Source organism: Borostomias antarcticus (assembly GCF_949987555.1).
Source record: "Borostomias antarcticus genome assembly, chromosome: 1".
In the NCBI taxonomy this organism is placed as follows: Eukaryota; Metazoa; Chordata; class Actinopteri; order Stomiiformes; family Stomiidae; genus Borostomias; species Borostomias antarcticus.
The window spans coordinates 55,787,927-55,814,391 of record NC_140234.1 but is presented as its reverse complement, the minus strand read 5'-3'; the positions used below and the strand labels follow the sequence as shown (position 1 = coordinate 55,814,391).

The window sequence follows — 26,465 nt, the reverse complement described above, 5'->3', positions numbered from 1 at the left end:
CGGGAAGACAACGGAAGAGAGAGAGAGAGGAGAAGGATGGAGACAGAGGGAGATGGGAATCAAGAGGGTCATGGAGTAAAAAAAAAAACTAAAAAAAAAGTTACAAAAAAACAAAAGAAATGTCCAAATATCCGTTCAATATTTCAGTATTAAAAGAGAGGTTCATAAAGGAGGGGGAGGGGAGAGAAAAACCAAGATAAGTGTGTGTGAAATGTGAATGTGTTTTTAGGGACTGAAGTCCTGATGTTTTTTAAAAAGTGTCGAGTCCTTTTGATGACGGTGATCAGAGTAAAGCTGAACTGGTCCACTGCCAAGCTGCAGACCTGATAGGGGTGAGGCCACGCGATTCCGCCCTCGTTCAAAACCTCATAGCTGGGTTCGCTTACGGCTTTCCTTCTTTGGGTTTCTCTACTTTTTCGTTGGTCGTCACCGACCGTTCAGTATCAGACCTCTTCTCCCGGTGAGTTGAGAGTCAGTCGGGTTTTTCCAGACGACAGCTAAGAGAGCTTTGATGCTCCTGCCTTTGTCCCTCGGCGCTAGCCTCCCTCTGTCTTGGCGATGCACACGGCCTCGTTGACGTTGGGGGGGTTCGGTGACGAACACCCGAGGTCACCTCAGGCCTTCGGCGAGCAATTTACACAATAATTTCCTAGCAGAAAACCTATCGTTTACGACATACCGTCAAAAGTATGGCTCATATCACAATTGAAGTTTTTTAAATTGTTTTTTTTTCAGCGATTATTTATTGACATTGGTCTCATTTAAACACTAGTAGATTTTTTAAACCTGTGAATTCAGGTTGATCTGAATGTAACGACAGTATTCTTATGTTTTTATTTGGGTCAGGATCACACACTGAGTTGCAGTGAAGTGTAGAATTGAAATCCAGTCTGATCTGCACACTCACTGTATGCGAGGGTAGTTCAGGGGGTCAAAGTTCAGGGGTCAATGTGAAAGCTTAGATGAGACACAGGAATGTACACATAAACATACACATGACATGAACACACACATAGCCAGCCACACACACACACACATAGACAACCCCCTGCACACAATCCAAGCATAATCACATACACAGGCAGGCACCGACATACAATACCCCAAACTTGTAATTGCTGGACCCCCCATTTTTGGTGCTAAGTCTAACATAGCTACAGAAGATAAGCTTCTGTCTCCTGTTTCATTCAACAGCTAAATTTAGGTCCCTTTGGAGAATGTTCTCTCCCCTTCTGTGATTGTAACATTTTAAATGCAGTCATCTCAGTTGTAGTTTACAGGAATCGAGCTCTGCCTTGACAGATAAAAACAAAGACTTGATTTCATGTTGAAAATGAGATGCAAGTCAGTCTTAATGAGTTATCAACAGTTCTCGTCTAGCTGCCATCACAGACAGCTCCTTGCCTCTGGACACAGACGTCCAGAATAACGTCGGCTAGTCCCTGGTCTGGTAAAGACGCTGTATCGTCTCATCGTCATGATTTTACCCTAACCCTACACGTGGAGTTGGCCGGTTGATATTCGGCCTTATGTTGTAATGTGTTCAATCCCTTGAGGACTAGCCTCAGACCTGAAGAGGAGACTTCCACTAAACAACACTCGCAAGTCTCCTTTCTCTCACTAAGCTTTCAACCGCGGCGACGTCTGACCACCATACCGCTGCTCCCAGGGGAGCCAGGATCGGCACGGCGGCTTCCTTAAGGAACGCTGCTGTTTGAACCAATATCTGTGAGTAACAACACTACTGCTGTTCATCCGAGGGTGCAGAACACTAATGTGAGGGAAACAGTGATACTGAAAGAATGTTCTGACAAGCTTCTGCACTTGGATCGGTCCAGACCTTTATCTTCTCTGGGCTGAAGCTTAATACCCCCGCTAGTGCATAAGAGGTGCGCATCGCAGAAACGCCTCGCCGCGGCATGAAGATAATTGCTTGGCAAACGAGGGTAATTGCTATAACATTCTCCAGCACTCCGAGATCGCCCCCCCAGATAGCAAGCGGATCTGGGCCATATATGGGCCGGAACTAAGCCACAGGTGCCAGATCTGGCCCCTATATGGCCCTGATCGGATTGCTGTCTGGGCCTAGCCTGCTTTCCCGCTGCTATCCATGGTTCTCATCCCGAGTACACTGGGTCTCTTAAGACCACACTGTGAGACATGAAGGAAACTGGCCCTAGCGAGCCAAGTGTCAGTATTTCGATGTACATATCTATAATAACATGGAACCGTCTATGAACCCGGCGCGTGCGCAGAGACGCCCACCGCGCCGCGCGAGCAGAAACGTCTCGAGAGCTTTTTACCGCTGTTCTTTCTTTCGTCTGTTCACCAACATCGCACAGCAGAGAGCTCGTTTAATCACAGTAATGGAAGTCTCTTTCGCTGAACAAGTCAGCAGGCGGACATTTTCTTAACCCAATTTACTCCTACTACATTTTCCCAGATCTCTAGAATAGTATTCTGACCCACTTTTCTGTTTCTGAGATTGTACGTGCCAATAGTCTCCAACCTGAGCCCAGCTTTTGAATACATAGGGCTGGCGGGTAGGAATTGAGATCAGTATTCATTGTTTTCAAGCCACATTTGCTAAAGATTAGACTTTTACCTTTCCATCAACTCAACGTTTTTGAACTTTCCGCATGGCGTTGCACTAGCGAGCACATTTCCCCCGACCGGCCTCTGCTCTCTCTTTCACTTGGAACTACGGTGGCTCATCCGACCAAACTGAACTGTCTAGTGAAAAACATAACATGCTTCCTCAGCTTGGTGGAAACCTCATATTCTAGCTCTTACCACCCAGACATATTAGCGCTGACTTTAAAATACAAGCACAAGTAAAGGTGAATTTATCAATGCAACCAGACCGCTTGGCTACTCCACAGCCGTCTGACGTGTACATTGTGCCAACTCCCGTCCCCCATCCGCCCGGCCCTGTCCTCTTTCTCTTCACATCGGACTAACTTTACGAGTCCGCTTTTAACCTCTCAGATCCCTCCGCCCCCTCCATTCTGAGGCCTGTCCTCCTGTCTTGTCCGCTCACGGGTGACGATGTCTTGGGTAGCAGGGCGCGTTGAACTGATTGATGGGAGTTATGCACTATAGGTCATAAGGGTATGCAAATATTTTAACAGCCTGCAGAGTTCACAAGGCTAAACCGCACAGAGAACACGTGCCACCGAACTGTGACAGCCACCCTATCAACCAGCAACATTGGTTCAAACTACTAGTATCAAATTCCCCCTATAAGAAGAACATGAGCTAGGATTTAGAAAGGCTCCCATCGTGAGCACTGGCCTTCTGGTAGAAGGGGAAGGGTTAAGGGTTAGGGGTTTTTCCTACCAGAAAACTACATTAGAGGGTGAATCTTGAGTGAATGAGCCTGTTGGTTGAACAAGCAGAGCTTACATGTCAGCTTCTGAACTACGGAACGGAGAGATGAGAACAGGAGAGAGAGAGAGATAAAGGTGGAACCTTGTTTGACCTCAAGCTGAAACAATGACATCCTTTATGCATATCCTCTTATCTGAAAAATGACTAGAATTCATTACTGTGGAATATGTCATGTCACATGATCTATATGTAGTTTATTGTAGCTATTCTAGTTTGTAGTCCAAATGCAGTCCAGCGTCGTTGATACAGTGTGAACTATGTTATATTTGTGTGGATGACGAGAGTGCCGACTAAGCCTGATTAAGATTAGCTTCGCAGTTTGTTTGTGCATTACGATGACTCATCATCGACTGGTGGCGTCCATTTTTCTGTTATTGATGATTTAGTTTGACAGTAAGAAAATGTAAAGAATATTGGAAGCAATATAGTAGCATGTTGTCCTGTTTTGTGTTTTTGTTATGTCTGTTGTATGAACCTTTGAAATTACTAAGATTTTGAATGAATAGGTTTACATGTACTTTTTGTAAGTTATGAAAATGCTGCTATTTGATAAGTAAAATATACAAAATATTTTAGTTGAAAAGATGTCTGGTCTGTTGATTAGAAACATGCTCTGGAAAACCAGAGCATAAAACGAGGTGTATAGAATACTATACAGTACTGATAAGATAGTATGAGTAATAACAGATTTCATAGTACAAACTGTGCCAATCTAGACCTCTTCTGCAGCTTCTGAAATTGTAGATGTGTTCAAATGTTAGCTCTCCATAACCTGTTTAGAAGTGCTAATCAAGTGCCAATCAAACAATGTCTTTTAAGTCAAGAAAAGATAATCAAATACATAACTTAAGAAAACAAAGAACAAAAAATGATTTTGCGCATTGTTTTACCCCATCGCTTCATAGAGTAAGAGCTGAAGATTGTGATTTTTATGGATCCATGTCGTTTTACAATCCATGCATCCCCTTGTGTGTTCGTTTGACCTGTGGCTTCAGCACTGCTGATTCTTCATAATGTCTCTATAGGCCAGCATGGACTAAGCATAACATGTTATAAGCATTCATAACATAGCCATTAACGATCAAAAAATGTGTTTCGTGGAGTTTGGTGTTATGTTTTTGCACGTCTTCTATTGCATGGTATCAAAGTGAACTATGGAGGAAAAAAATACAATGGAACAAAATAGCGAGAAGTCTCGCAACATTCAAAGACATTACGTTGCATGCAGTCAGTTGTAGAGCACTTAAGTTAACTCGCCTCATCTTTAAGACGTTTCTTGTCGTTAGGTTGGGAGGGAGACCATTATTGTCATGTTGGCCCAAAAATAACACATCTCAGATCAGATTCTCATGAACAGAGTCCGTCACTCTACATCATCACAGACTAGGTTTTAGTTCTTAGGTGTGAAAAAAAGCAAACGTTATCGGGTTCGTAGGCTCTGTGTTTTGTGGGTTGTAGAGAACCAGGCATGGGCTTCTGTTTAAGATCAGGTTCGAGCTTTATCACACCTGCACATTATTTTTTAGAGTTTTTAACACACACAGCTTGAAAGCCCAGATCTAATCTATGAATGTACTCCCATTCACTTGTTTCTTCTGTTGAATGTTAGAAGTCTTTTAATGTGAATTCAGGGCTGGAGTGTCAACTACATGTAGAGTTAACATTTATTTCAATAACAAAATTCAGCTATAGTCAGGTAGGCCAGACAAGGCCATGATCATAACCCCAGAACAACTTTCGATTCGCTGTCAGCATTATCCTGTTTGTTTGGTGTTTGCATAAATGCACTTTACTGATCAATGGGGTCATAGCTTTTTACTGATAACATCTAATGTTGGATATGAAACAAAGCAAACCATGTTAACTTTCAGCTGTTTTTGTCATTCTTGCTGTTGCTCTGATGTTATTGTTTTGGATTTGTTCTTATTTTTTTATTTTGCAAACTCTGGCTCTCTGGTGCATGATGGGAAGGGCTTGTGTGTGAGACCTTGGTGAAAGAGCATCACCTGTTCCTCACTCCATGGCCTCTAGTTCACGTTCCCCGAGGTGGAGGTGTGGGTCGATCACTTTTGACTGAGACCCTCTGGAGCGCGTGCAGGTTCTGCTGCCGCTGAGGGAGTCCAGAGTAGAACTGTTCTGTGTTCTGCTGCCGCTGAGGGAGTCCAGAGTAGAACTGTTCTGTGTTCTTCCTTTCATTTCACCTTGATTTTTCCAGGGAGTCCATTGAGACCAGGATCTCATTTACAGTGGAGCCCCTGCTTACAGCAAATACGAGAGAATAGTCAATACAAATAGATATGATAAGACAATAACAATACAATCCTGTAAAATAACACATCTTGTCATTATCGCATTCTTTTGCCTCCCAAGAATACCGAACAGGAATACTGTTTTACAGACAATTTGGCATTGAAACCCTGTTAGCCTCATACAATGTATCTGTGTTATCAGAGAACCCACGCTTGTTAACTTTACAGAATGCATCCCCAAGGTCTCACTGATATAATACTTAAAAAGGGTCTTTATTGGCCACACAGTGAGACACACACCACACATGAGTGAAGGGTGACAGCACACACACACACACACACACACACACACACACACACACACACACACACACACACAGTCTTCAGTGAAGATTGGAGACAAATACAGCACCAGCAAAATTAAGATAGCCTGTGCCATCCACCACTGTCAGTGAATTAGACAACTGGATAATAGAACCCAGTAGAATGGCAGAACATTCACGCACGTCTTTCTGACTTTGCTCCATCCCTTTGCCACTAACCCACATCCCTGTCCCTTTCTCCTCCACAACCACTTCACTGTTGAGTGCCAAACAGAAACAATACCATTCCAATTGTTTTCTTGTTTTTTGTTCTCCAAACGCAATCTGGACATTCATCAAAAAACCTCTCCCAGAGAGGTTAGGACTGCTTTTAAACAGGACAGACTCAGCCTCATGGCTACACACCCTCCTCCTCACCTCTTCTGCTCAACTCTCCACCTTTTCTACATCAAATCATGTTTTGGTGCCGTTGTGTTGGGCGCCTGTTATAGATCCCTCTGAATGGTGGAAGGTACTGTTCCTTTGATAGTGGGGGAGATACTGGGTGAACCCACCAGCCACGAGGCCACTCCTTCTGTCTGATCCTCCCATGGACCGCCCACCTTCCCGGACTCACCTTCCTGTTTGGATGTTTTTGCCCCGAGTTATAATCGCCAAACTTTGCTGAGAATTCAACTGTAGGAATTTAATTTTTATGTGTTTTTTTTTTCCATGTCATTCGGACGATGCCGCAGGGTTGAAAGCTTAAAATGTAGACTGGAAAAAGCATGAGAATACCTTGCCAACGTCTATTCTTCAGTGTAAATATTGTTTCGGGGTTTTTACATTTTGTTAACCTGTTTTGTTTTTTTTTCATCTAAAAAAAATTGACTGACAGCATAAGTAATAAGTGAACCTAAACTGATTTTGTTCATAGCTACTGGATCATCTCTGCTTTGGAGTACGAGTACTGTACAAGTCCACAGTTTGTAACATCCCCAAGGGCTTAATGTCTGATGTGATCATTCGGGATTTGTTTTTAGCCAGCAGAATCCTCACAATCTAATAAACGAGGACAAAGTCGTCTCTTCGTGCCATCGCAGTAAAGAGCATGAAAAGCTTTTTACTGTAATTGTCTGTCAATGAGAGTGCCAAATGAAATCCACACTGAGCCAAAAGGCAGCTAGCCTAAACACTGAAGAAACTGATACTTCAGGTGCCATTCCCCCCCCCCCAAAACACCAACATTTGATATTTGACCTCATTTGCCACTATTGTTATGCTGCCAGTCCATAACTGTGTTCTTTAGTAAAACATTTCAGAACCTTTTTTTAATGATACACTGCTGATGACAACAGCAACTATGAGAGGGAATGAAAGGATTTTAAAAGTGTCATTTTTGTTAATTTTTTTATTATCAGTTTATCTGAACATCATTCATTAATAGATTTAAGAGTAATGACTATTTAATGTAAATGTAGTACTGTGTTTGTAAAAAAAAAATCAGTGAGTTGTGTTTTATGACTCGTGGACTACCAGTGAAGTCAGCATTTCAGTGTTAATATATTGAATTGTTTTTTAAAGATTATTTTTGCGACGGCAACAGCAACAAAGAGTCATTATAAATGTTCATTTTAGCATCACTGGTCTGCGGCCCCTTTATTCCTCCCTGCACCCCCTCTGCGCTCGGCATCATTTGATTGACAGGTCTTGTGTTGAATTGCAAACATACTGAATGAAAAGCTCTTTTTCTGAATAGACCGCCGAATCCTAAACACACAAGTCCATGATCAATGAATAGCGTAGTGCTCTCCAAACCACAGTTTTGCTACATCATACTCTGTGTGAGTTCTCGTATGTGTGTGTGTGTGTGTGTGTGTGTGTGTGTGTGTGTGTGTGAGTGTGTGTGTGTGTGTGCGTGCGTATGTGTGTGTGTGTGTGTGTGAGTGTAAGTTAGCCACTGCTCAGTTTAATGCCTCTCACGCGCTGTCAGAATGTTCTAGTCAACTGTTCCTGAACCAGCGTGATTCTCCCGCTAAATAGAACCGTATTTTTCATGGAATTCTCACACACTCCCTTTCCTCTGTGCCCACGTCCCTTTAGCCATGTAGAACACATCATTCCTCCTTCACGCTGCTACGTTCTCCATCACCTAGAAGACGAGGGTGAGCAGAGCTCGCCACCACAACAGAACACAATGTCCGCATGAGATATGGAACAATTATCAGAATGCAGTTTTATGATGATCAGTGACCTGTGTAAAGGCATGGTTTCTCTCAGTAGACGTAGGCTACGCAGTAGGATATAGTTTCAATAACCTCTTGTGCTAGACCTTAAAATGTGTTTCTCATCTGACAATTGCAGTTATTATGTATTAAAAACAAAAAAGTCTAGGGTTCCCCTATATGTACATTATGCATTTGATTCGGATATTATTGGAAAGATGTTGAATTCATTCTTACGTAGCCTGGTTGTAACAGAAAACACAAGAACACACGCCAAGACAGATGGGTTCACCATGTGTGACGCTAGCAAATAACTGGCAAAACCACCACAGAAATGAATGAGTCCATCCTTTCAACACATCGCATTCTACATGTGCTAGTCCTTTGGAAATGATTGCCAAGGTCATCCGTGCTTTGGCTGTTGCACGGACATTTTTTGGCAACATCTACAGAATATTCTTCACGCCGTAATGTTTATGAATTAGGTGAAGTCTTTTATATAATGGCATCTTCAGGCAAAAGCACAGCATTCTCAGTCTCATCCTGCTCAGTTAAAGCACATTTGATTCTCTCTGTGGGAGAAGGTAGCAATGGACTTGAATGATAAAATCACGTTGTCAAGGTAACAGGTTGTACTGAGGACTGCAAATATGTCACACTGGGGCCTCTCTCTCAACTCAGACCTACTCAAGATCTGCAGTGCTCCCCCTACAGGCGGGTGCGAGAATAATATTGAATGTGTTAATAATTTACACCCCAGGTCAACACAATTACAGCAATTACAGTCATTCACTCGGAGTTCCATTTGGAGCCGTAAATCGAATCTTCACAAGCCCCGCCCATTTCCCGATGTGGTCCAATGACTTGATGAACTGATTAATGGGAAACGGAGAGAATCAAGAGGCACCCTTAACATGGCTCCAGATGTAACCATGGAAACCTGTATTTCATGGTCAGAGTGGTCCTCGCAGGAGTGGGGTTTGAAGGGTACATCTCTCTGTCTCTCTGCAGCGCTGGCGTTATACATTATGATTGGTTCTCACACACAGCCTGTTGTTCTCCACGCAGGGGCTGTGATGACGCAGTTTAGCACAACCTGGGGAGCAGGGCAGTCGATGACTGCTCTTTCCATCCAGATGTTCACTATATATATATATATATATATATATATATATATATATATATATATATGCAATAAGCCTAGAATAGAAGATAAATTTATACCGGTATTTCATTTCAGGAGTTTAGATGTATTAATTTGAGGTGCTGGTACCGTGCATGTATGTGTGAGTTCATGTTTGTGTGTGTGTGTGTGTGTGTGTGTGTGTGTGAATGAGTGTGTATGTGAATGACAGAGAGAGAGAGAGAGAGAGAGAGAGAGAGAAAGAGAGAGAGACACAAGAGAGAGAGAGAGAGAGAGAGAGAGAGAGAGAGGAGAGAGAGAGAGAGAGAGAGAGAGAGAGAGAGAGAGAGAGAGAGAGAGAGAGAGAGAGAGAGAGAGAGAGAGAGAGAGACATACACATGATGTCCCTGTAATTTCGGCTCCAGAACCGTAGATGGCAGCATTCCGTAGGCTATGTAATGGAATACAACCTCTGGCGTTGACTCAGAAGAAGAAACTTGGATCAAGCTAAAGCTTGTTTAGTTATCATTTCTGTTTTATGCCATTCAAAGTATACGTTTCTACAACCTATAACATGCATATAGCTATGTTTAACGGACATGTTTGTACGCGCGATGTCTAATAGGAAGAAAGCTAAATTAATAACAAATAATTTGGCTGACGTGAAAGGTGTGCGACAAGCAAGCTAACGTTAGCCTCAGCTTCAGTCACAGTAGCTAGCAGGGGCTACATTAGCTAGCCAGGCAGGGTAGAAAACATACCATGTTGAGAACAGCAAAGGCAATCGATGTCAAACTGCATGCGGATAAATAATGGACCAACAACACCCGTGCGATGTATTGGAAGAATTAGAGCGATACATCGTGAAAGATGTAGGTTTTTCTTATCAATTTACCATGATCAGAATGATTCATAAAATCATGACAGCTGATCCTGTGCATGAAATCACGCCAGTCCAGAACTAACTTTTTATAACAACTCAACCTTCCCAATTGTATGATAATGGATGTTTATTTCTAGGCTCCACCAACGGTTTACTACATTCCAGATTTCATAACAGAAGACGAGGAAGCCTGCCTCTTACAACAGGTAATCGGCAAAAGGGGGTCAGTTATGTGGTTCAGAATGATCTATGAACGCTGAAAGGTTAATCTTAGTTCATGGAGATTGTGATTATACCCTTTACCCTTAATTCCCTTCACTACTCTAGGTGTATAAGGCACCAAAACCAAAGTGGACTCAGCTATCAGGAAGAAGACTCCAGAACTGGGGTAGGCCTATGTATCAGTAACTTAATGAGATGCTTAGTGAAGGGTTATCTTTATTAGGATACAGATGTTTAAGGGTAGGGTAATGGGTCCATATTGAGTCAACTTCAATCTAAGATAATGTGTAGGAAAGGTGTTGAAATTAGGGATGCACGATATATCAGCAATCATATTGGTATTGGGCGATCTTAGTCGTTTTTTAATATATCTATCGGTCTGATGTGCAAAACAGGGTCGATGTGAACAACTGATAATTATTTATGTCTAGCTGCTGTTGTGTGTATTGTTTTTGAGTGGAAACAATTAGGAAAATCTATGATTTATCGGCTTTTCCAAATGTTTTGGAGATAGAGACAGTGCTTCCATGTGTTTTTCAGTATGTATAGCATTTGATTATCATTGAAACCTGTTTTTATGATTACAAGATCATATCGGCATCGGTACATATCTATTATCGTCCATGACAGCAATGTTAATATCTGTTATCGGTATCGGACAAAACGTTCATATTGGTGCCTCCCTAGTTCAAATCAGAAAGAGGTGGGTTCTGGGAGATGTGTGATGTCATAATACCCTAGAGTAGTAGTGAGGAGGACGGCGCAGGAGGAGATTAACTATGCTCTTCCATCAGGTGGACTGCCTCATCCAAAAGGGATGCTTGCAGAGGAGCTTCCTGATTGGCTGCTGTCATACTGCGAGAAAATCTCTGCCCTTGGCGCGTTTGCAGGGAAAACAGCCAATCATGTGCTGGTTAACGAATACAAACCGGGAGAAGGGATCATGGTAGGCCGTTTCATCCACCCCCCCCCCCCCCATCCATATTCAGACTGCTCAAGGCCTGTTCCTCTCTTTAGCAGGCTGGTTCATCATAGTATATTTAAGCAATAAACCACAAGAGGCCGTGTTTTATAGTGATTTTATAACAGCTAGGGGGCGTTGTTAGGCGCGAAGCGGAGTACCTAACCCCCCCTAGCTGTTATAAAATCACTATAACACACGGCCTCGAGTGGTTTATTGCTTTTATTCAACGGTTACTACAGCTATTAGTGTAAAATAAACACACAGCAATGTAAAATATTAACATTTATTCAAAACGAAGCATCATTACCTCAATTCCACCGAGCAAAATAGTTCCCCTAACAAAAGGGTTGCCAAGCAACAACAACAACTACAATGCATTGGATCAAATGGGAGGCGCATTAATACTGAAAATGGAATGATATGCGGTCCCAGGTGTGTGTTACAAAGTATTTTAACACGGCTTCCAGCCAATCAGAATCAAGAACCAGAACTAACCGTTGTATAAATTATCAATTTTGCATGATGATACACTCCTGTAGAGGGAGATGAGTCGACCTCTGAACTAGCCGAACCTTTGTTGACGTTGACCCTCGTTTCCTGTCTCAGCCACACGAGGACGGCCCTCTGTACCACCCCACTGTGACCACCATCAGTCTGGGCTCTCACACCCTGCTGGACTTCTACAGGCCCGTCAGCATCCAGGAGGTGACCAGCAGCACAGTACTACTACCCTGGCTAGCCGAGCCTCTCTTTAGCTCTGCAAATTAAACTGTCTAGAGTTGATTTCAGTATCTCGTAGGGGTGTAACGATACACTAATCTCACCATACGATACGATACACGATATTGGGTTGACGATAACAATACAATACACTAAGGACAGGTGTGAAGCGTTGCAGTAGTGCTGATGTTCACACCAATAGTGCATTTCTCCACATTTCTACTCCACTACCCTTTGTGAATTTAGAGCTTAACTGTTGTAATATCATGGAGGCCTAGAGACAAAAGACGTGTTTGTTACCAGCGTTGTGTATCCAGTGTTCACTGATATACAATAAACATATCACAATATTGTTTTCACCTTGACGACACGTATTGTGACGTTTCTATATCGCGATATATTGTGGCACGATATATCGTTACACCCCTAGTATCTCCCGACACTATCGATACAATTCCTGTCTATCCAAGCGTTACATTTGAACGTTGTTTATTCTGTAACATGTCATCTCTGGGCTGTAGTTCAGGGAGGTAGAGCATAGCGCTGGGTTTAAATGATTCAGAATCGATTCATGAATCCCAAAATCAATCTTTTATTTAATGAATGAATGAATAAATGAAGGAATGAATAGTTCATTAATTCATTCAATGATTCAGAATCGATTCATGAATCCCAAAATCGATCTTTTATTTAATGAATGAATTAATAAATGAAGGAATGAATAGTTCATTAATTAATTCAATGATTCATTCATTCATTCATTTTTGGAAATCAGTATCGATACCCAGCCCTAGTATTGATGTGTGGCATAACTTGGCAGTCATGTAATTAAGGTTACAGCTAAAAAAACAGGTTTTAGTAACACTAACCGAATCGATATTGAATCGAATCGTGATAATCGATTCTGAACCTTGTGAATCGGAATCGAATCGTTTCTTGAAATTCGACTCGATACCCAGCCCTAGTAGAGCAAGGTTTGTGGAATCAAGCATGTGAATCTGGTTTTATAGAGTTTAGACAGACGTTCCATGTGTTGAATTCCTTAGTGACTGATCTGCCAAATGAAAATAGCTGTAGTCCGAGACGCACGCACATCTCCGTCATTCCAGGACAAACATCCCTGTTATTTCAACAGCTGCAAGATTAAAACAGCTCTAAGATTAAAAATAATCATGCAGAACAAGAGAATATCTGTGTTTTTCATGCTCCCAGGGTGATTTAGTACAACGTTTCAACCTACCGATGTTCCTGATGAAGACGGTGGAAATGTTGTACTTATTGAAAACATAAGAAAATAAACCCTAAATGTATTTATATAGTGTATAAAGACGCTCCCTGTGTCCCCACAGGCTGAGGTCCCACAGACGGAGGAGAGACGCTACGTCCTGTCCCTGCTGGTCCGTCCTCGGAGTCTCCTGGTCCTGCAGGACGACATGTACCAGCGTCTCCTCCACGGCATCCAGCCGGCGGACCGGGACGCCCTCACGGAGCGGGTGGCCAACCTGACCGCCGCCGCCGCCCTGCCCACGGACACGCTGACCCGAGGAACCAGGGTCTCCCTCACCGTACGCCACGTTCCCAAAGTCATGAGGGCCTCGCTCCTCCTGAGGAGGAAGTGACCCGAGGGAGGGAGGAAGTGACATAGGGTTAGGTGTTGTATTTGACCTTTGACCTCAGACTGTCATGACGCAGACTCACTTGGACTCAACTGAATTCATATGTGATTCCCGAATCGGCTCTCTATGACGTATCCATTAAAATGCCAACAGAAATTCTTAAGTATAAGATTTTATTTTGTTTTTCCTTTTCTTGATTGAAGATGCTTAAGGGATGTCCGTGAGGTTTCGTGAGATAAAGGGTGCTGAGCTGTACACTAAGATGCCTATAGTCTTAAACAATTCCTTTAGTGATTGGTTTACCTTACTCATTTATTCATAAAGTAAAGGGATTAATAATGTACCAACCTACCTACCGTACATAGTGATAGACCTGTTGTGAAAGCACTATGCGTGAATGTAGCAGGTGTCCCTAATAAAATGGCACCTAATAAAACGGCACTTAATAAAATGGCCCCCTAATAAAATGGCGCACAGAGAATGTTGTCTGTTCTCACCCACTGCATCTGAGATGGAACACTCCCCCCCAAATTATTTTAAACTGTTCTGTATTATTTCTTCAAAAAATAAAAATCATTGGCAGTTAATTTGACTATTTTAAGGGCAAGAAGTATGCTACATGTAAATATAATATATAATGAAGAAAGTAACATTAAAATGCAACTAATCTCAAATCAGTGTTTTACTTGCACCTGATGATGTATCATACATAATTAATGGAACATTAAAATGCAAGAATCTAGTATTGATGTATTGATCTCTGAATTATTTCACTTGAGATTGTTCCACTGTCTCAGTATTGCAATAAAACATGTTTCTGTAAGAGAACAGAAGTCCCAATAATGAAGTCTTGTGGTGTGTGCATACATTTATTTCCAAATGATTATGGTATGATTTATTGTAGCGCATAAGATAGTTGCTACAACTACAGAAAGTTTCAAATTCATATTTTGAGTGGTTTTAGGCTTGAATTAAATAATGGATTATAATGAATAGGCTCTGCACCAGCTTCACTACTTCCTGAAAGTCACTTGGCTTCTTTATTTCCTGTCCAATATGATTGGATTAAGTGATTAATCAGGTGTGTGCTGGGTCTGCCTGATTAATCACTTAATACAATCATATAGGACAGGAAATAAAGATGCTAAGTGACTTTAAGGAAGTAGTGGAGCTGGTGCATAGAGCCTATTTGTAAAGTGTGCTGAAGTCAGGGCCACGTGTGGGCGGGTGCAGTTGGTTGGGTCACGCCCTTCAACTCTGATCTCCTGGTTCATTACATCTCTGTAGATCCACCCAGTACAGCCACACAAACCAGTGGGAGAGTTCTGGGATTTGCATGAAGGCGAGTTATTTCAAGACTGTTCTTCTTCTTGAGTTGTTCTCAGCATTTTATCAAATTTGGACAGTAAGTTAATCGACAGCTTCAACTGTTATGGTCAAAGTTCTATAATTAGGTAGAATAGTTGCCCTGTGCTTGCTAATTAGCTAGAGATTTGACACAGTTGCTAACGTTAGCTAGTTAGAGCTCCAGCTTCCTGCTAATGTTAAAGCTACTAGCTAAGCGAAATCAGTCTGCACTCCGCAGAATGTAATTTGACATTAGGTGTCAGCTAGTGTTTGATCCAGTTGTGTTGCTAAATGTATTGATGATGGACTCTGTTCATGACTTGTTTTTTTGACTGATGCTCTGCTAGGCTAGCTGTCATGGCAGCACTATTAGCTAGCCTAGCTAGCTAGACCTAGCTTGCGCAATCAAGTTGGCTCTCAGCAACTTTTGACATCTATGGCTAGCTAGCTAGCTAGCTAACTAACGTGTGCTATTAACAACATGATACAGTTGACGTAATCACTATTGTAAACATTGTTGCTGTCAACAGATGATAACCAAATGATTTGCATTTAAACTCGTAAACTGGGTGGGGGTTGGAAGGCTAGCTCTATGCTAAACAGGATTTGAACGGGAGCATATTTGCAGTAGGTGTGTCCAGCATTCCTCCTCCGGCCTGGTTCCATGTTTGTCATCATCTCCTTCTTTGGCAGTTCAACTGTGATCAAGAACTGACCGAACAAGATGTTTTTGGCCAAAAGACTTCTGACTGGCATCATTGATGTTGTGAGGTAAGGCCAGGGATCAAAGGGCCGAAGGATCTAGCAAACTATACTTTTCGAATATCCGTCTTGTAGGTACAGTATCAGGTCACACTGTGTCTTGTCTTAACAGAGGGGGCACATGTTTTTGATTAAATTCAATTTGATTTACTTAGCTAAATTAGCTATTTTGAATGTTGTCGTACTATTTTGAATGGTGTCGTACACGTAGGCTATCTGCTGTCCCCAAGGGAAGTCTAAACACATCTGTTCCTGGTTTCTTGCAGCAACATCGATCCAGCGCAGTTTATGCCTTCTGACCCCGTGAGTATCTCTCTTTATCTTTCTTTTTTTTAATCTTTATCTCTCATAAACATGTTGATGAGTGACTGAAGTGCCTCCCGTCCTGACAGCCCCCTCCTCGCAGACCTCTGGCGTACGCAGAGCAGAATGAGAGCGATGAAGAGAGACAGTTCCGGAAAGTCTTCCAGCAGTTGGCGGGTGAAGTGAGTGAAGACCTCATCATCCCACCGCTATCTCCCTGACACATTATCATCAACAGTAGACTTTTTATTCATCCCTTGATCATATAAGTAATGATAAAATGATAAAAAATTCAGAAAATTATATTCTTTAATAATAATGCTTTGGCACGTACCATAATCAAACGGTTCGCAAATTATAATTTTTGTCCAGAAATATCAAGAATCACAAATATTCACACCCCTGTTATCAGTTGTCTTCCTAGGATCATGACAAAGTCTTCTATCTCTAATCCATTTCATCCTTTTCACTTTATTTAAATGATTTGAACTGTAAAACACTGTCCCAACATCCAAGTAATAATCGACTGCTTGAACTATTTAACTATTGATTGTGATTGTGATTCTTTTCATGGAGGTGGTTGTTATCATGTAGGATATGGAGGTGATTGTGATTCTTATCATGTAGGATACGGAGGTGATTGTGATTTGTGTTTCTTATCATGTAGGATATGGAGGTGATTGTGATTGTGTTTTGTTATCATGTAGGATATGGAGGTGATTGTGGTTGTTATCATGTAGGATATGGAGGTGATTGTGATTCTTATCATGTAGGATACGGAGGTGATTGTGATTTGTGTTTCTTATCATGTAGGATATGGAGGTGATTGGGATTGTTTCTTATCGTGTAGGATATGGAGGTGATTGTGTTAATTATCTTTTAGGATATGGAGGTGATTGTTTCTTATCTCGTAGGATATCGAGGTGATTGTGATTCTCATCTTGTAGGATATGGAGGTGATTGTGTTTCTTATCTTGTAGGATATGGAGGTGATTGTGTTTCTTATCTTGTAGGATATGGAGGTGATTGTGATTGTGTTTCTTATCTTGTAGGATATGGAGGTGATTGTGTTTCTTATCTTGTAGGATATGGAGGTGATTGTGATTGTGTTTCTTATCTTGTAGGATATGGAGGTGATTGTGTTTCTTATCTTGTAGGATATGGAAGTGATTGTGATTGTGTTTCTTATCTTGTAGGATATGGAGGTGATTGTGATTGTGTTTCTTATCTTGTAGGATATGGAGGTGATTGTGATTCTTATCTTGTAGGATATGGAGGTGATTGTGTTTCTTATCTTGTAGGATATGGAGATGATTGTGATTGTGTTTCTTATCTTGTAGGATATGGAGGTGAGCCCCAGTGAGCTGATGAACATCCTGAACAGAATCATTTCCAAACGTAATATTCTTTTCTTATTTGCTTCAATCAGTTTGTAACAAATGTCTCTGTGTGAATGCATTTCATACAGGCTTGACTCTGGTGGTTCTGTACCCCTATGATCCATCATAAAGGCCGTTTCAGACGAGGAGCGATATCCGAGCATTGTAATTCATTTTCAATGAGAGAGGCGAGCGGACAATTTGGGAGCCGCGGACAATCTGGGGCGGAGCGGCAAGCGGGAGCGACCCCGTGAAATTGTGGCGCGCGTGCTCGTTTCGTGCACACGCCCGCCCGCGACAAGAGCTGAATTATAGTCAGCTTTCCCCGCCGCGCGCAGGACGCGTGCGGCCCCCGCTGATCCGAGCGAGAACGCAGGCGGAATATCGCTCCCCGTCTGAAACGGCCTTAAGAATGAATTCGGTCTTTCCAGAAAGGCACATCGAATGACTTTCTTTTCTGTTGTTTGTCAGACGGGGACCTGAAGACAGACGGGTTCAGCATCGAGTCCTGCAGGAGCATGGTGGCCGTCATGGACGTATCCTTCCTGTTACTATTTATTTGTATTTATTTATTTATTTATTTGTGAAGGGACAATGCACATACATCCATAGTACAATACTATATATGAGCCAGATTTAGCCCAAATGGCTAGTTTCCATCTGCTGTCCCTGGCCAGATAATTAAAAGGCAACCTGTAAGAAAAGCATAAAATACAGTACATTTATAATACATTACAGAGGTTAAAAAAACAGAATTACTCTAAAAACAATACTGAGACTGCATGCAGGAACTGACCAGACCAAGCATACACAAAGGGCAGGACAAACAAGCAACACTGGACATTCAGTGTACATTTTGATTTATTTATATAGGGTAGTTTTGTTGAGACTTGCGCCTCTTTTTCGAGGTATTGGGGATCGTTTCTGAAGAACCATATACACCTTAGAAACCAGAATGTTTTCCTTGTCTTTGAACCTTTCTCCTTTGCTATGTATGTGTTTTAGTGTCAACCTGTCTAGAGCGACCTGATTTCTATCCCTTAACACTGTTGATAGAGCGACAGCACTGGCAAGCTGGGCTTCCATGAGTTCAAACACCTCTGGAACAACATTAAGAAATGGCAGGTTAGTATTTCTATTTAACATAATATTTTACAGTTGTGCCCCATGTCCTATTTTGAATAACCACGTACAGTAGCACAATACTATGAATAAATACTTTGCCGTTACTAGAGGATCTAATGGGAGGGTACAGCACTCAAAAAAACAAACTTCACCAGAACAAGAAGAAAAGTACATTTACAACACACACATGATTTGAAAACAGAAGTTGAACTTTTAATACCCCAAGTGGTTTTCTCTCAAAACAGAATGATGGATGGATGGAGTGTTGGGTGGATTGTGTTTTTGTCTTGTAGGGTGTGTACAAGACCTACGATACCTGATGGATGGATGGAGTGTTGAGTGGCTTGTTTTTGTTGTTGTTTTGTCTTGTAGGGTGTGTACAAGACCTACGATACCGATGGTTCTGGGATCATCGGGGCAGATGAGCTGCCCAACGCGTTCAGAGCTGCAGGTAAGATCAACAGTCATTTTTGACAGAAGGATCATTTTGACAGTTAAGGAAACGCTTTTTTACTCAGAAAACATCACAACTTTTTAGATGAGTTGCTTGATTTGAAGAATATATTCAAGCAAATTAAATTGAGCACAGTAGTCTACAGTGCCTAGAGGTAAAAACCTAAACAAAAAAGGAACTTATGAATTATTATGAAACTTAAGAGAAAGCTATGGAAGCCCTGGAGGGTAACAAAACAAAAAAGCAGAACTTTTTCTAAGTTTCTCGTTGGAACGAGGTGGCCAAGTCGTTCGAATGAGATAGCTAAGTCGTTCGAATGAGATGGCTAAGTAGTTTGAATGAGATGGCTAAGTCGTTCGAATGAGATAGCTAAGTCGATCGAACGACAACCAACTTGTTAGAAAGACATTATGGCAATTCGTTCTACGTGTTATGTTAAGTTTTAAAGTGTCTCCAACGCAGTATAGAAGGAATGAGTGTTTTGAATAATAAGTCGTTTGAACGAGAAATTTAGAAAAAGCTCCGCTTTTTTCTTGTCGTTACCCTTCAGGGCTTCCGTAGAAACCTGATAGGTTGGGACATAACAGTATTTTGACGTGTTGTCCCCGCCAACGCAGGCTTCCCTCTCAACGACCAGCTGTTCCAGATGATCATCCGCAGGTACAGCGATGAGGACGGGAACATGGACTTTGACAACTACATCGGCTGCCTGGTCAGACTGGACGCCATGTGCCGTGAGTCTCAGAGAACATTACTACACACCTCTCTGGTTCAGGCGCCTCACACGGGATGAGACACAAGTAGAGACATGAATAGAGACATGCAGAATGAGACATGAGTAGAGACGTGCAGAATGAGACATGAGTAGAGACGTGCAGAATGAGACGTGAGTAGAGACGTGAGTAGAGACATGCAGAATGAGACATGAGTAGAGACACGAGTAGAGACGCAGAATGAGACGTGAGTAGAGACATGCAGAATGAGACATGAGTAGAGACACGAGTAGAGACACGAGTAGAGACACGCAGAATGAGACGTGAGTAGAGACATGCAGATTGAAACGTGAGTAGAGACATGCAGAATGAGACACGAGTAGAAACATGCAGAATGAGACACGAGTAGAGACATGCAGAATGAGACGTGAGTAGAGACATGCAGAATGAGACGTGAGTAGAGACATGCAGAATGAGACGTGAGTAGAGACATGCATAATAAGACGTGACTAGAGACGTGCAGAGGTGGCCTGTATTCATATGTGAAATTCCAAAAATCTGTTTTCCCAGCAAATACCAAGTTTTTTTTGCTGTACTTGCTGTATTATGTTCATATATACAAAATGGCAGCATCTTGGGAAGGTTTCATTGCTGCTGGTCACTGTATATAAGAATGTGTTGGAAGATTTTTTTCTCTCTCATCTAATGACACTGTCTTGATTCAGGTGCCTTCAAGACCTTGGACAAGGACAACAACGGGACCATCAAGGTCAACGTTCAGGAGGTAAACCTGTCACACAGCCAATCACAGGCCGTCTTAGACCTTTCATACAACAATATGTAATTGTGCAGTAATGTAGCATGTAATTGAACATTCTGTGGTAGAATCCCACCATTGTTAACGCATTGGTTCCCCAAGTTCATCTCAACAGGTCTAATATTCCCCCTCCTCCTTTTATCTCCACAGTGGCTCCAGTTGACCATGTACTCCTGAGCATGCGTGCCCAACCACTTCCTGTCTGCTCTAAACCACTTCCTGTCTGTCCACTCTATGCCGTTCTTTAATCCATGCCAGTGACTCCCTGTCATTCACAAAGTCCTCCAGTCAGTCTGCAGGTTTCTGTTTATTACTGTATGTGAATGTTTGTGATGCACTGTGTGGTCTGCTAGTTATGACACAAATGGGACAGAGTCCCCCCCCCCCTCCCCTCCCGGGGGGCAGGAACCTGCACACTGACTGACACGAACCATTTCTCCACTGCTGCGCCATCACTGCCTGTGCCAAGGTTCCTTAGAGGTTCCCAACGATGAGGTTCTCCTTGTAAAGCAGACATGTCACTGACACCAATTGGTGAATTCCTTGCACACTGCAAATAGTTCAGTCTTATTATGTGTTCTCTGGTGAAGGCGTTCTCTGGTATATGATGTTGGATTAGCGGTGGGAGTCGAACACGTGTTAATTCTCACTGCACCAGGACACACTCACTCCTTTGCCTAGCTTTCAAATGGACATCATTTGCCAGTCGCAACTCATCAGATAATCGTTGCATATGTTACATTAATGCTAACACAACACATAGCCAGCACAATGTTAGACTTCCTGTCTAACAGCATAAAATACGTTTGTGCCACTGTTTGCTGCATGAAGCCAATTCGTTGATTACTGTAAGTATAACTTCATAGTAACGGTTGCCATAGTCATAGAACTGTTACTGAAATGCAGTGTCATCAAATTTTATATATGTAATAAAAGTAACCTTGACAACATGCTGTGTCATTTGTTGTATCACTTATGGTGAATAATATGAGACATTATTTCCCAGTGTCATAATAAGACTATGTTTATCATTAATCACTTTAATGTCTTCATGTCTTGCACCAGCTCAGTGTAAATTCACAGTTCACTAGTGCAACTTAGTTTTATGGTAAATCATTGTTGAAAGCAAACTAATCGTGCATTCTGATGCTACTCGAAAATCTCTAAATTATATGTTTCTAAAATACTTGTGAACTTGCATTAAAACATAGCTATATAATCTTCACAGGTTTAGGTCACCCCAATTGGGTCCCTTCTAGATATCCAGGCATGTGGATGAGGCTAAGCTGTCCTTTAGATTGCACATCAGATGGGTTCATCTGTCATATGGGAAGAACATGCAGTACAATGGAAGCCTTACTTGCAATCTCTCATAGACTGAAACCATGCAGTTAAAATGGTAAGGAAACTGTAGACTAACAAATTAGATAGATGGATAGATGGACAGACAGATAGATATATATATAGATGGATAGATAGATATATATACTTTATTGATCCCCCAAGGGGAGAATGTGATGTTTCAGCAGTGGAAGTCACAGCAAGGTTGGAAAAAAGAAAAACGATGCAGAGTAGTAAGAATAAAAAGAGGGAACAAGGACTATAAACATCCATATGAACAGGGACTATATACATCCATATGAACAGGGACTATAAACATCCATAGGAACAGGGACTATATACATCCATAGGAACAGGGACTATATACATCCATAGGAACAGGGACTATATACATCCATAGGAACAGGGACTATATACATCCATATGAACAGGGACTCTATACATCCATATGAGCAGCGACTATATACATCCATATGAGCTTTATACATGTTCTTAGCCGGTAGACAAACATACTCCTGGAGCTTGCTCGATCGCCTTGTTGAGAGGGGTCAGGGAAGAATTTTTACAGCTCACTTATCTGGCCCCCGGGTGATTACTGTTTTTTTGCTTCCCTCTGGAATATGTAGGGGTGGGTCGTATGCCCACCTCCCTTGTTCTCTGTAAAGCGCATTGTGTTGCCTCTGGGTATGAAATGCGCTATACAAATAAAGCTTTGATTGATTGATTGATTGATTGATTGACAACACATACTGTATATAACACACACCTATACCTATATCACACACAACACATACTGTATATAACACACAACTATACCTATATCACACACAACACATACTGTATATAACACACAACTATACCTATATCACACACAACACATACTGTACTGTATAATAACACACAACCCATGCTGTATGTCACACTAGCCAGGGGACATTGTATTCAAGCCAGGTCGAATATTTCAAATGAGTACGTGTGTTATGTTGTTGTAGTGACCGGATATGCCCACTTGGGGGCAGCTCTGGGCGGGTTCAACTTCACAGCGGTGTACTGCACATCCTCTTCAGTCTTTGAAATCGAGAGTTTAACATGTTTTTGAAAGATTTTTCAAGGTGCCACTCCACATCCATTGTATGACCAAAACGGTGGTAGAGCAATTATCAGACTTTCTCAAAAGTGCTAGTTTTGTCAACGTTTTGATCTGAACCATTGTATATGATCATAGCCAAGCCTACAGATTTAAATCGGCAAGTGTATGATGAGAACAGACTTCTCCCGATCCGAGTCGGAGCAAGTCGTAGCATATCAAACATGTTTGATATTTTTGAGCAGATTCTGGACACAACTGTGTAGTGTAAACTCGTCCAGTCGTTAAATATGCGATACCCAGTTTTTCAGTTGACATACAAAAATCAGCAGAAGCCAGTCGTCTAGTGTAGGCCTATACTCACAGTCATTTCATAATCTGTTATTTATATTTTGAACAGTTTATAAGGGCCGTCTTTTAAAAAAAGAGAGAAGCTTGTGTGGGCTACATATTTTCTATAGTCTACTCTTTAATCTAATGGGTGGGATGTAGGCTACCTTTCCATAGATCCATGAAAAGGGTATAAAACTAGTCTATAGAGGGCACTATTAAAGTTTGTGAACTCAAGACAGATCACACAGGTGCAGGTCACAAGGTCAATTGGTTCAATCTGTTTGATCTTGACAAAGAACCGTACATGTAAAATGGAGCACCGTCACATATTAAGCGGAGCGGCAAAACGAAAGATTTGAAAAGAAAAAGAGTCAAGGCAGTAAGATGCTTTACAGCAGGTTCCTTGCATTTCCTTTTTTTTTTTTTTTAAGAAAACAAACGCTGAGAACAGTACCGGACAGTTTGTAGCAGTACCGGACATCCGTCTGTATCGGTCTGGTGGGATCCTATTGGCTAATGTTAGGCTGTACGTTTTTCATTGGTCACGTTTTCACAAACGACTGACCAATGGCGCGGCGACAGAGATTTCGGTGGAGCATTTAAACCCCACAGCAAAGCGAGGAGAACACCAAAACCCCACAGAAGAAGACAACGAAGAATAACAACGAGAACAAGAACGACGACGAGAAGAACGACGACCAGAAGACAGTACAAAATACATTAAAAGCCAAAGGTAAGATCGTTTTACATTTGTGCATAGTTTTCTGTTTACAACGGCACAGCTTTTCAGACCGTTCGCTTATCTTTGCCAAAGTTTCTTGCCAACACAAAGCTTTGGCTTTAAGCCCGCCGAAAATAGCAACGCCATGTTCGAGCCTGTTTGCTGAGTTTGAACGGAGCCATGTTGTAAATGCAATGTTTCCCGCGTAGCTTTCTCGTGTCAGGCTAATGCCGTTGCGAATCCTAGATATTAAATACAGTGAATAACTGCAACGAGATGTATTTGCGTCCTGTACCGCCTAAGATGGCTTGTGCTTCATGTTGCCCGCACCGGTGGTCGCCATTTTGTAGCCATCTGCAGTTACTTTTGAATAGTATGGTTGAATTGGTCCTTGTTTTAAATCCAGTGGTCGCCATTTTGTAGCCATCTGCGTAAAGTTACTGTTGAATTGCATAGCTGAATTGGTCATTGTTTTAAATCCAGTTTTAACTATTCATGTCTTCCCCTCTGCTTTCAAATAGTGTCCTTATGCTTATGTGTTTAACCTAAGTTCGATTTTTGGTTTATTGTGCAGAATGTACTGCGTTGTGGAGTTTCTGGAGGAGGGTTCTGTGGCGGCTGTCCCAGTGTCGTGGCTCCGGGAAGAGGTAAGCGAAAAATGTGGTTTCTGATAAGAGTGCTGTTTTCCGATTGTACAGGGGAGCAGGTACTAACAGTTATCACTCACAGGGCAACTTGTGTTACTGGACGGAACACAAAAGCAGCCAATGCATTAAGAACAACGTGGAACCAAATCCTGCCTGGAGACTCCACAAAGTTCGTGTGTTTAAGGACTCCAATACTCGTAAGCTGTGTTTATGTACACTGTTAATCATTATTAATTATTCAGAGGAAATAAGATGGCTGAAATGTATTGATTATGGTACTTTCTACACAGCGCTTTATGAAATAGCCAGGGCCATGACAAAGGTGTTTGAGCGGCAGTCGTCAATGGAAGAACAACCAGACACAAGGAAGAGACATCGCAACACACGCTATGACTCCAGTGACGAAGGTAATATAGTAAAGTTCATTCAACAGTCCCTAAAGAGTACTACAACCTAAAGAGTGACTAATCAGAGCTAATGTACTCCTCTAGATGTTCCAGTGACCAGGAAGCGGATCTGCAGGGGGTATGACTCCAGTGGCGAAGGTAATATAGTAAAGTTCATTCAACGGTCCCAAAAGAGTACTACTTGAGTTGACTAATCTGAGCTAATATACTCCACTAGATGTTCCAGTGCCCATGCAGCCGGTCGGCAGAACTCATGTCGAGTTCATTCTTCCCCTTATGCCAGAATCACTACGCCGCCAGCACCATTGTTTCCTGCTCATCCCTTTATCCTCTGGTTTTCAGGTAGTTCTCTGATGCCATCGCCTGTGAGACCAACAGCTCGAGCAGTGTTGCCCTCCAGTTCTGTGATGTCAACTCCTGTGAGACCAACAGCTCCATCAGTGTTGCCATCAAGCTCTGTAGATGCTGGTATGCAGAATTTTGTGAACTATTTCATGCTGCATGTAGGGATATACTTTGAGTTGAATATCCATTATGGGACCGTACAATTACTTATAGCCACATCTGTGTTTAATATCCAGACTTCCAGAGGATGATGCGTCAGCAGTTCTCCAGCGTCATGCAGACTCTGAGGGAGATGGCACAGGCGATGGTGAGGCTGGAGCAGAGGCTGGAGCAGAGACTGTCCGGCGAGTCTGCAGACAGCTATCGGGGAGCAGTACTGGACGACCTGCACCCTGCTAAAACGGAGGAGGAGCTGCTGGTCTTGGAGGAGCAGCTGAAGGACAAGGAATATCAAATGGGCATCTGCTCCAGCCCAGCTCCATCAGTGTTGCCATCAAGCTCTGCAGATGCTGGTATGCAGAATTTTGTGAACTACTACATGCTGCATGTAGAGATATACTTTGAGTTGAATATCCATTATGGGACCGTAAAATTACTTATAGCCACATCTGTGTTTAATATCCAGACTTCCAGAGGATGGTGTGTCAGCAGTTCTCCAGCATCATGCAGACTCTGAGGGAGATGGCACAGGCGATGGTGAGGCTGGAGCAGAGGCTGGAGCAGAGACTGTCCGGCGAGTCTGCAGACAGCTATCGGGGAGCAGTACTGGACGACCTGCACCCTGCTAAAAAGGAGGAGGAGCTGCTGGTCTTGGAGGAGCAGCTGAAGGACAAGGAATATCAAATAGGCATCTGCTCCAGCCCAGCTGACCTCCCCAGCCCAGCCCCTGACCGCAGCTCCAGCCCTGACCACAGTGGAGTATTCAGATGAGGATGACCTCTTCAGCCCAGACCCTCGATTCAGATGTGGGTGACCTCCAGCCCAGCCCGT

General features: G+C 42.3%; 2 protein-coding genes across 2 annotated transcripts; both read left to right on the top strand.

The window, feature by feature from the left end:
• Positions 1-9,798: 9,798 nt before the first annotated feature.
• On the top strand, positions 9,799-14,502 carry alkbh6 (alkB homolog 6). Its single transcript, XM_084447299.1, has 6 exons — positions 9,799-10,161; positions 10,310-10,378; positions 10,500-10,560; positions 11,189-11,340; positions 11,965-12,063; positions 13,428-14,502. Exons 1-6 carry the CDS (start codon positions 10,102-10,104, stop codon positions 13,695-13,697), a joined length of 711 nt encoding a protein of 236 aa, XP_084303425.1. The 5' UTR covers positions 9,799-10,101; the 3' UTR covers positions 13,698-14,502.
• A 479-nt stretch (positions 14,503-14,981) lies between these two features.
• On the top strand, positions 14,982-21,544 carry capns1a (calpain, small subunit 1 a). The gene is made up of 11 exons (XM_084446436.1): positions 14,982-15,099; positions 15,735-15,812; positions 16,070-16,106; positions 16,196-16,288; positions 17,447-17,504; positions 17,957-18,021; positions 18,542-18,610; positions 18,983-19,061; positions 19,682-19,798; positions 20,503-20,561; positions 20,745-21,544. The coding sequence occupies exons 2-11, from the start codon at positions 15,766-15,768 to the stop codon at positions 20,769-20,771; spliced, it is 651 nt and encodes a 216-aa protein (XP_084302562.1). The 5' UTR covers positions 14,982-15,099; positions 15,735-15,765; the 3' UTR covers positions 20,772-21,544.
• Positions 21,545-26,465: the final 4,921 nt, after the last annotated feature.

What these genes read in the sequence shown, in the direction of transcription:
- capns1a (XM_084446436.1), top strand. Translation starts at nt 15,766, where the DNA reads ATGTTTTTGGCCAAAAGACTTCTGACTGGCATCATTGATGTTGTGAG. An exon ending in GAACAGAATCATTTCCAAAC is followed by an intron (nt 17,505 to 17,956) that starts GTAATATTCTTT and finishes GTTGTTTGTCAG; the next exon opens with ACGGGGACCTGAAGACAGAC. An exon ending in TCAAGGTCAACGTTCAGGAG is followed by an intron (nt 20,562 to 20,744) that starts GTAAACCTGTCA and finishes TTATCTCCACAG; the next exon opens with TGGCTCCAGTTGACCATGTA.
- alkbh6 (XM_084447299.1), top strand. Translation starts at nt 10,102, where the DNA reads ATGGACCAACAACACCCGTGCGATGTATTGGAAGAATTAGAGCGATAC. An exon ending in AGCGATACATCGTGAAAGAT is followed by an intron (nt 10,162 to 10,309) that starts GTAGGTTTTTCT and finishes GTTTATTTCTAG; the next exon opens with GCTCCACCAACGGTTTACTA. An exon ending in AACCGGGAGAAGGGATCATG is followed by an intron (nt 11,341 to 11,964) that starts GTAGGCCGTTTC and finishes TTCCTGTCTCAG; the next exon opens with CCACACGAGGACGGCCCTCT.